The sequence below is a fragment of the Danio rerio genome, chromosome 6, assembly GCF_049306965.1.
Source record: "Danio rerio strain Tuebingen ecotype United States chromosome 6, GRCz12tu, whole genome shotgun sequence".
Taxonomy (NCBI): Eukaryota; Metazoa; Chordata; class Actinopteri; order Cypriniformes; family Danionidae; genus Danio; species Danio rerio.
The window spans coordinates 47,495,496-47,506,728 of NC_133181.1; the positions used below are offsets into that span (position 1 = coordinate 47,495,496).

At 36.3% G+C, this 11,233-nt stretch overlaps 1 protein-coding gene across 48 annotated transcripts in view; it reads left to right on the plus strand.

Annotated features, from left to right (window-relative positions):
* The window catches only part of chl1b (cell adhesion molecule L1-like b), a 168,569-nt gene extending 157,635 nt beyond the window's left edge, over positions 1-10,934 (plus strand). For 16 of the 48 annotated variants that reach the window (XM_017356687.3, XM_073954458.1, XM_073954456.1 and 13 more), the window contains 4 exons: positions 899-1,060; positions 1,415-1,546; positions 4,527-4,599; positions 8,164-10,934. In XM_017356687.3, coding sequence (XP_017212176.2) covers positions 899-1,060; positions 1,415-1,546; positions 4,527-4,599; positions 8,164-8,365 — 569 coding nt within the window. In that variant the 3' untranslated portion in view covers positions 8,366-10,934. Of the gene's footprint in view, positions 1-898; positions 1,061-1,414; positions 1,547-4,526; positions 4,600-4,701; positions 4,759-8,163 lie in introns of all 48 variants that reach the window. The other 32 variants (XM_073954468.1, XM_073954476.1, XM_073954475.1 and 29 more) reach the window with 3 other exon arrangements.
* Positions 10,935-11,233: the final 299 nt, after the last annotated feature.

An 11,233-nucleotide genomic window follows, 5' to 3' on the forward strand; every position in this document is an offset into this window, starting at 1 on the left:
TTTCCAACAGCTGCAACATTTGTCAAACTGTAGTGAGTTTATTGATCTGCTGTCACTCTATGTGGGTGGAGTAATACTGAAGGGTAAGGAGGCTGTACGAGTGCTGTTATTATAGAATATTGCACAGCTATCAGCCAATCAGATTCGAGAACCAGACACATATATTGCCCAGCCCTAATTAATAGGCTGTCAAGGGGTTTATTAAAATGTATAAAACATTTTTATTGTTATTTTACTCTAACAAATTAGTAACTCTCAGTTAAATTTAGATAAACAGTATGGTACTTCTCTGTATGGGTCAAAGACATTTTTATGTTAAATTAATTTTATAAAAGTGTTTTTATATACATAGAAAGCTTGTTAAATGCTAAATGTTAACTTTAATGTTTTATATAAATATACATGCATTCATGTAAAAAAATTTACTGTATTTGCGATTTACTGTATTTTAAATTGTATTTCTGTCACACCAAAACCAAGTACCAAAAAAAAAAAAAACAAGTGGTTTGATGGCTAATGGCCAAGTATGAAGAATTGAAAAGAAAAGAAAAAAATTACTCTATATATGTTTATATTTATTGATATTTGAATACATTTTAGTGTATAAACTATCATTAGACTGAATGACATTTCATTTTTTGTCTTCGGGATATCAGATATCAATTAAAGAGGTCACATTTAAATGTAAGATAATAAATTATCTAAAGCTTGTTAAACAATTATTTAATCTATGTTTTGACATTTGGTACAGTACATGCATGTATGAATTATATGAATTACACATACAGTATGTAAAATCTCTTTTGTAAACTAAAACAAAATGTCTTTGACCCATATTTATTGTAGAGATTTTGTAGTCTACTAACACCCCTTCACCCACTATGTACATCCTGTGTAGGTGAAGGTAACTGGAAGATATCCGACATGCTAAACTCTTCTAAGACTTTCCACATCATTGAAGGGCTCGAACCTGGAACCGAATACACAGTGCGTCTTATGACAAAAAGCTGGGTTGATAATTCTAGTATTTTCGAAGACGTTATCAGGACCAGGGCCAAAGGTGAGGAGAACATATAGTCTCCGAGATGACAGACATACAAACTGAAATCTTCTTCTTGTCTCTTCTTTCTCATCAAGAGTGCAAACAGCATCCTGTGATCAAATTATCATGCGTGGTGTGCTTCGTGTCCATCCCAGAGCATGTGTTCGGTGGACTTTATAAAAGAATTATGCTTTATCAGCCTCTGCTGTCGATTAATTAGACATGCAGTCTGGCATTTTAATATTAATATGGGAACATTTCCATTTGAGAGTTTGCCTGGTATCTCTCATTTAGTGTCAGATGTTCTCGGTGGATGTCAACATTGAATCATTGAATGAAGTGTCAAATTAAGGGTTGATTTGTCTTTTACAGGTCTGGCCAGCATTCATGGAAGCATCTCAAACCAGGGATGGTTCATCGGACTCATGTGTGCCATAGCGCTTCTCACCCTCATTGTGCTCATAGCGTGCTTTGTCAACCGAAACAAAGGCGGCAAATACTCAGGTATTCCTACTACACAATGAGACACATCAGCTGCTTTGGAAACATGCAGAGTTCTTTTATGAATGAGAACTTGAGAATTTCTTTTAAAGAGGTCAGCATTTTTCAAGTGGTGCTCGCTGCAGAGCCATTTGGGCGAGCTGAGCTCCAGCGAGGGGGAGCTTAAGCTTGAGCTCCACCTTTTTTGCACTTCTTCTACGAGTGATGTCACTGGGGGTAGGGTTAGGGGTGGGGTTGGTGTACGCATTAAAACAGCTTACAGGAGGCAGAACGAGAGCTCATGCTCCCCCTCGCTGGAGCTCAGCTCTGCTCAAATGGCTCTGCAGCGAGCACCCTCTCGCATTTTTGGGTAATAGTGTCAACATTTTAATTATTTTTTTCTATAAGCTAGTGTGTCCCAAAACAATGTCACAATTTGCATTTAGTGCATGTAAAATTCAAAAAGATGTTATATGACATCACTGTGCACTCCCATACTGTAGAAATCTGACACATTGAAATACATGCAAATGACATGATAAACACCTTAATTTGTGTTGGATTTGAATTTGGTTTTAGATGGATGGATGGATGGATGGATGGATGGATGGATGGATGGATGGATGGATGGATGGATGGATGGATGGATAGATGGATGGATTGACATGGATGGATGGATAGATAGTTAGTTGGGTGGATGGATGGATGGATGGATGGATGGACGAATACATAGACTTGGATGGATGGATGGATGGATGGATGGACATGGATGGATGGATGGGTGGATGGATGAATAGATAGATAGATAGATAGATAGATAGATAGATAGATAGATAGATAGATAGATAGATAGATAGATAGATAGATAGATAGATAGATAGATAGATAGATAGATAGATAGATAGATAGATAGACAGATAGACGGACGGACGGACGGACGGACGGACGGACGGACTGATGGACTGACGGATGGATGGGCATGGATGGATGGATGGATGGATGGATGGATGGATGGATGGATGGATGGATGGATGGATGGATGGATGGATGGTCGGACGGACGGATGGATGGACGGACGGATTGACTGACGGATGGATAGATAGATAGATAGATAGATAGATAGATAGATAGATAGATAGATAGATAGATAGATAGATAGATAGATAGATAGATAGATAGATAGATAGTTTGATTGATGGACAGATAGATAGATAGATAGATAGATAGATAGATAGATAGATAGATAGATAGATAGATAGATAGATAGATAGATAGATAGATAGATAGATAGATAGATAGATAGATAGATAGATAGATAGATAGATAGATAGACAGATAGACGGACGGACGGACGGACGGACGGACTGATGGACTGACGGATGGATGGGCATGGATGGATGGATGGATGGATGGATGGATGGATGGATGGATGGATGGATGGTCGGACGGACGGATGGATGGACGGACGGATTGACTGACGGATGGATAGATAGATAGATAGATAGATAGATAGATAGATAGATAGATAGATAGATAGATAGATAGATAGATAGATAGATAGATAGATAGATAGATAGATAGATAGATAGATAGATAGATAGATAGATAGATAGATAGATAGATAGATAGATAGATAGTTTGATTGATGGACAGATAGATAGATAGATAGATAGATAGATAGATAGATAGATAGATAGATAGATAGATAGATAGATAGATAGATAGATAGATAGATAGATAGATAGATAGATAGATAGATAGATAGATAGATAGATAGTTTGATTGATGGACAGATAGATAGATAGATAGATAGATAGATAGATAGATAGATAGATAGATAGATAGATAGATAGATAGATAGATAGATAGATAGATAGATAGATAGATAGATAGATAGATAGATAGATAGATAGATAGATAGATAGATAGATAGATAGATAGATAGATAGATAGATCATTTAGGTCATATAGGTTCATTTTCTGTGGTGATTTGCATTGGTTTGTCTATATGTATGTCTATGTGCATTGGTATTGTCTATTGTCTATAGACTGTGGCTGGCGTGAGTAAGATGTGCTTAAGCTCAAGAACTCAGGTTAGCCAAAATGTGGTAGGAAATAAAAACATTATCAATCATTTTTAAAAAGAGGAGGAGCTACTCAGTATGCCCCACCTGATTTTAAAAAATGAAAAAGCCAAAAGATTTAAGAAGTTCAACAAAAAGCACTGAAAGTAAGAAGGAAAATCAGTGCATATCAATTTCACACCTCGATCATCTCTTTAACACATGGTATGCATTAGTGTATTTATATTTAGAACATTGTGCACATGCTAGTTGGGTGCTGTAAATTGGGTTTGATTTAAGGTTTTACCCAGCAATATTGTTGTGTTTTTCACTGAATCTCCTAAACCACTGTGACCTCTACAATTGTGAATGTTTTATAATTACTGTACAGAAACAGCACGAGCCAAATGTGTTCATTTACATGTGTTAATATGAATGTGTCTGCTGAAGCAGTATAATAATCTAAACTAATGAAGAAAGCCAATGAAGCAGCTGGCATGAAAAGCAGTTATAGGCTTGCCCTAAAATATATGTTCTATATGTTACTTACAGAGTTAAAGAACAGTAATTACTGTAGAAAGTGTTCAGTAAAGACAGTAAATACAAAAAAGAAAAAAAATACCATAGCAATCTAAATAAATATTTCAAAAAAGACATTTTTCAGCATTGATATTGTAATAAATACTTTATAATCATTTAATAACAAAAAAAAACAAAACAAAAAAAAACAAGCAAACATATATACACACATATATATATATTTCCCAGGACTTGGCTGCGGCTGGAAGGGCATCTGCTATGTAAAACATATACTGAAGTAGTTGGCGGTTCGTTCCGCTGTGGTGACACCTGATAAATAATAGATTAAGCCTAAAGGAAAATTAATAAATTAATGAATGATAATAAATTTTGGAAAAAAATGTGTGTGTGTGTGTTTTCAGTAAAAGAGAAGGAAGACCTCCACCCCGACCTGGAGTCCCAGGGCATAAATGATGACACCTTCTGTGAATACAGGTATTTAAAAACCACAGCCAACATTTACCCCTCACAGCTCAAATAGTGGCCGAATGACACTGTTTCCTTTTAATTTTTGCATTCTTTCCTTTGGTTTGAAAGCCAGCACCAAACCAGCCCGAGCTGTGGACGTGCAGCGAGCTAAAGTAACCACCACACGTATGTGCTAAACAATAACAACAAAACCAATGTTGTTCACACATCAATGCCATTGATGTGTTCCTGTTTCACGTGGTGCTTTGTGAGTAGCTAGTACACATGTAGCCCATTAGAAACAATGGCGTCGCTGTAAAAATATGAAAATGAGATCGAGCGAACAATAAGTCCCGAGTAAACAGCTGAAAGACGCTTATCTTCAGGCCAACAATAAACGCATTTCTTGCTTCATTAATCATTCGCTGATCCAATTCATAATCTCATTGAGACCAGTGTTTGTACTGACAATTATAAATCTGAAATATTTTGTGCTGATCCTCCAAGACGGCTCAGTGATAAATGAGGTCGAACTCTGGATGTGCTTGCGCTGTTTGAAACACAAAGCTTGTTTTATGCAGTCAAACAGTGTCTGAATGCATGAGCGTCACCGTTTGAGTGAAGATAATGCATGTTCAGATGCTCCCAAGTTTGAATATTTCTCTAATATTAGCCTTTCCATCAGGGTTGAGGCTGGTGGTTTCATGCACTGTGTGTTTGAAACAGGAATGATTCATGTTGGAGAGATTTCTCTTTTAAATGAGTTATCCGCACAATAATGACAGTTCTGTGATTATTCACTCACCCTTGTGTCAACGGGAACATGTATGGCGTTCAGCGTCTTTGAAGACAAAAAGCAGATTTGTGTGAAAAGACCAAGTCATTACTTGCTGAAAATTAGTCCCTTCGCCGAAATTAACATAATTGACTGCAAAATGGCATTAGGTCTTACATTTGGTGTAAACAAGATTTGAATTGTTGGCATAATAAAGAGCTAAATACAGTCTCTTTAGTGTATTATGACCCAGATTTACTAAACAGGGCAAATTAACATGAGAGTATTGTCTTTGGTAAGCACTGATGGGAGTGACAGTTTTTTATATATATATAGTGTTGAAGTCAGAATTTTAGCCCCCTTGAATTCTTAGCCCCCCTTTTTTATTTTTCCCCAATTTCTGAAAAAACACATTTCTTGACATAATACTTTTAATAATTAATTTCTAATAACTGATTTATTTTATCTTTGATGATAAGTGATGACATTAAAAGAGATTTGACTAGAAATTGTTCAAGACACTTCTATACAGCTTAAAGTGACATTTAAAGACTTAACTAGGTTAATTAGGTATAGGCAGGTTAGGGTAATTAAGTATGTTATTGGATAATGATGGTTAGTTCTGTAGACAATCGATATATATATATATATATATATATATATATATATATATATATATATATATATATATATATATATATATATAGCTTAAGGGGTCAATCACTCCGAACACGTTTTTTGCCTGGTGAGACACCTTTTTTGAAAGATTTACAAATGGCCGCGAGCATTTCGTGCACTGCTTATGCTCCCTGCATGTCTCTCATTTTAACCTCCTGCTGCGCATCACGTTTTTTCCGTTGCACACTGAGCGCTCGCCGATAAAAAAAGTCAACTCTGAGCAGAAAAAGGGTGTTGCGTCAGTCGCGTTTTTCATTCTACAATCAAATGAAAGCAGTGTTTGTGTTGTCAAGACAACTACGGAGACTTTTGATGATGGTGGTTGCTGTTTTGAGTTAAACAGTGCTGTATGACTCAAAAATCTTGAATATTACAATATTATTATATTTTAAAATTAAATTAATATCAACTGCAACACTCTGGCACAGTACGCAGCTGATTCAGTCGTTGACATAAAAAGCGCACCAAGCTTCGTTTGGTGCGCCTCACGTTTTTAGAAATTATCTTTTTTGTGTGATAAAATAATTTTGACCTCAAAATGGCTTTTAAAAACTTTTTATTCTAGCTGAAATACAACAAGGCAACGCAGTGGCGAAATAGTGGTAGTGCTGTCGCCTCACTGCAAGAATGTCGCTGGTTCGAGCTTCGGCTGCGCCAGTTGGCATTTCTGTGTAGAGTTTGCATGTTCTCGCTGCATTTGCGTGGGTTTCCTCCGGGTGCTCTTGTTTTCCCCACAGTCTAAAGACATGCGGTACAGGTGAATTGGGTGGGCTAAATTGTCCGTAGTGTATGAGTGTGAATGAGTGTGTGTGTGTGGATGCTTCCCAGAGATGGGCTGCGGCTGGAGGGGTATCCGCTGTGTAAAAACATGCTGGATAAATTGGCGGTTCATTCCGGTGTGGCGTCCCTGGATTATTAAAGGGACTAAGCTGAGAAGAAAATGAATGAATGGATGAATGAGTGAAATACAACAAATAAGACTTTCTCCAAAAGAAAAAAAAAAAGATATTATTGAAAATACTGTAAAAAAAATAAAAATCCTTGGCCTGTTACAGATAGTTTAGTAAATATTAATATATTAGTATATATATATATATATATATATATATATATATATATATATATATATATATATATATATATATATATATATATATATATATATATATATATATATATATATGGCCATATAAGCATATTTTCCTAATGTTTAGAAAAAAAGCAATGATGATGAGTTAGATGCATTCTAAACAAGAGTAAATTAATCTTGGTAAATTGGTTACAGCATGATTAATTTAAATAACAGGTTCTCATAAATTTTGAATCTGAAAGGGAAACTTTTACAAATGCAATAGGCCAGGGATGTCTAAACTCAGTCCTGAAGGGCCGTAGACCTGGGGTAGTTATCTCCAAATTACTTTAATATGCCATTCAATATAAAAGCCATTTTAAGGTCAAAATTATTAACCCCTTTAAGCTATATATATTTTCAATAGTCTACAGAACAAACCATCATTATACAATAACTTAACCTAGTAAAGCCTTGAAATGTCAGTTTAAGCTGTATAAAAGTGTCTTGAAAAATATCCAGTCAAATATTATTTACTGTCATCATGACAAAGATAAAATAAATCAGTTATTAGAAATGAGTTATTAAAACTATTATGTTTGGAAATGTGTTTCCCTCTGTTAAACTAATTGGGGAAAAATAGACAGGTGGGCTAATAATTCTGACTTCAAATTAACCTATATAATAATTGCATTGATAATTGCATTAATTTTGTTACAAACATCTTACTGACCCATCATTTGTGAACAGTATTAAGTATTATAATGCAAGTATGCACTACTGTATGAGATTGCTCAGTGTTTGTAAATTTACAGGCACATATTTTTCAAAAATGTGTTTCTCATTTTCATTCTGCCCTTCATAGAAAACAATAAAACCACACATGTTCAGATGCAAGTGAGTACATAATGACAGAAAATGATTTGGATGAGTGTGACAAATTCCAAATGTGTGAATAATTATCTAGATCCTCTAAATCCACTAGAAGGTTTTGTATTAGCTTTAGAGCGAGCAAATCTAACAAGAACAAAGATGGCCAAACTCAGTCATGTTTCTCTCCTTGACACAGTGATAATGATGAGAAACCGCTGAAAAGCAGCCAGCATTCATTGAATGGCGACTTGAAAGGAGGAGACAGCGGAGACAGCATGGTGGACTACTGTGATGAGGACGCTCACTTCAACGAGGACGGCTCTTTTATCGGAGAATACTCTGGACGCAAGGACAGGGCCTCCATGGAAATCAAGGGAAACAATCAGAGCACAGCGTAATGGACCACGGACAATTTATTTGTTGGACAAGCTCTCACAAAAGGTCAGTCAAAAGGAAGCGGAGGGAATAAAAGTGTGGCGTAACAGCACCCGAAGGACATTTTTGCAATTAATGTGTTATTGTCAAATCCTCAGTCATACTCACATCATTTTTTACAGGGCTTAGTTGTTTCCATTTTTTTCTGCGTGCTGTTACTGATCAATCATGTCAGTTGTGTATACTTTTGTGAGGTGTTTTTGTATTAAATCTTTGCAAATCATTGATGACTGCCGGGAAAGTTCTGCTTTCAACGTCATCATGTAGCCAAGCCAGTTTTTCTGTCAGGGTATATGAACTTTGTATTTTTATTTTTCATTCCAGGCAAATATTATTGACATTTTATATTTCAGACACTGTATACTGTGCGTTCATTAAATGTGGGTTATTATGTGTACAAAAGGAGTTGTTGCTTAAATAATCATAAGTTCTGTTAAAATCCAAAAAAAATGAAAGAAAGCGTAAGGCGATGTAAGGGTTTACAATTAGTGTAAAATGCTTTGATGAACAGTTTCACATTGAGCTATACTAACAAGCTTAATAGCCATATTCAGCACCACATAAACCCTACAGTGCATCTGCTGCTGTTTTAACCCTTTACATACAGTATAATACAGTATTTTATCAAAAAGACACCTAATGTTCATACATTTAAAGAAAAAAAAATGCCTCAATTGCCTTATAATGACTTTGAATCTGGTAAGTAAGATATAACAATGGGGTATGTGCACATGGAGTTTTAATTTCAGCCAGCCAGCCTCAGTGTTTCCGGTGAACTGTCTTTCCTTTATAAAATCGCCACGTTTAAGATCTGGTTTCGTTAGAAATCAGTGATCCTCACTGCCTGATAGATATACAATGTGAAGAGGGTCTCAGATCGAAAAAAGAAGCACTGCATTTAATTTCATTTTCCCTTTCCATGTCTTTAAAATATGTACAATTAATTTTTGTATTTTCAATTGAGTTTCTGCATTAGCCTGCTGATACTGATGGCGTGTCACAGATGTTTTCATACTGCATGACTATCTAGGGTAGCATTCTGTTAGTGATGTGTTTACATTTTAGGATGGATTGGCGACAGGGGGTTTCACACTGCATGACTTTACAGTAGGAAGAATCGCCGTTGACTTTGTCCAAACTTTGTCTCACAATCAAACACACAAGAGAAGTGACATGGAAAAGGATGTCCGCGAGGTCCTAAAATGTATTAAAAGTTGATTAATCAATTAAGAGAAAATTAAAGCTTAAAAGGTATTTAAAAAGTCTTAATCACACTTTTACGAGGTTTTATAAATTAGCTCAAGCATTGTCCAAAGTGTTTGATTCCAAAAAGTATAATATATTTATGGCTCGATCCACGCGATTGGTTCAGGCCGGGGTATGTCCGGCCAAGCTCCTCCGTTCGAGTGATGTCACGTAATTTGCAACAAATACGGGAAGGTGATGCTCTCCACATGTAGCGAAACCATAGAGCGAAACAGACGGCAAAATGAGAAAATGTAAGTACTCCTGGTTGGAGAAAGACGAGTTTAAACAGTAGCTGAAGCCTGTCGTTTAAAACAACCACGTAATTTATTCTTTCAAGCTTTGTTTCTTCTTGAGTTCTGTTGCATGATTATGCTCTATTGATTTAACTACAACACGTAGTGTATCTTGGGTTATCAACCATATGCCTTTAGTGGGGTAGCAAATGTACTTATTTCTCCTCAACATTTTATTCTTTATCGATCCAGTTGTGGTGTTGCTCAGATGACATGTCAAACAGATGCGTGTGCTCCTGCCAAATTTCCATAGTTTTCCTCCTTTTCTTGGATCCAAATAAACTGAGATTGAGCGCTTTTAACTTCTCCCTGCTGATACCCATACTAGCGGATGCAGCTCTCTCATTGGCTGCAGGTAATCGCAAATGTTATTTTCAATCAGAACACATTTCACACAGCATGATTTGAATCGCCGACAGACCCAAATATTTAGCACGCCAAATATCTCAAGGGTGTCAGCGACTCATCTGGGATTCTCTCAGATCGCGTCTTTGATAGTTCATACTGTGTGATTGTTACTCACATGAATGAGCAACGATTCACTTTTGATTTCAGGCATTTGTCTGCGATTTCTCAAAACCTGTCGGCAAAAAATCTGGGCTAAACTCTTGCAGTCTGAACTCGGCATAAGTCTATTTAACTGAATGTATTTGAATTACATTATAACATTGATGCTGTAAAAGGAACATTATGAAACTGAGAATGTCTGGCTGGAAACACTAGCTGTGCATATACCCCATTCTCATGGATTCCGTGATACAGGGTTGGAATTCTACAAATTCCACATTGGCATCCTTTGAAATATTTCTCTTCACAAACGGACAGTTCTGAAAGCCAACAAGTCTTGTTTGAACAATTCTGTATGTTTTTTTGCAATGGCTCCACATATAGAGTCAAAGCCAGATTCTGTACAATGTTCTGTGAATTCTGTTTGCATGTTGAAAGAGGTCTGTGTGCAGATTTGACATTAAATTGTATCATTTCTTTCTTCCTCCTGGGTTTGCTGAATGCAGCATTCTGGCTTATTCGTGCGTCTTGAGTCTTCAGTGCTGATTAATGCCTAAATGCATGCGTCCTATTGTAGTGCGGGAAACATTTTACACAGCTCAAGGCCTACCGCTGGATACATTAAGGTAAAAGCAGACTGCGGATGACAAGGACTTTACAAAACACTGGAGTTAAAGCAGCTAAAAGTATTGGATACTGCAGGCAGAGTCTGTGAAAAGATATATCGTAAGTAAAGATCTATAAAATAGTACATCTGTCTGAGAGCTACGCTCCATAGATTCC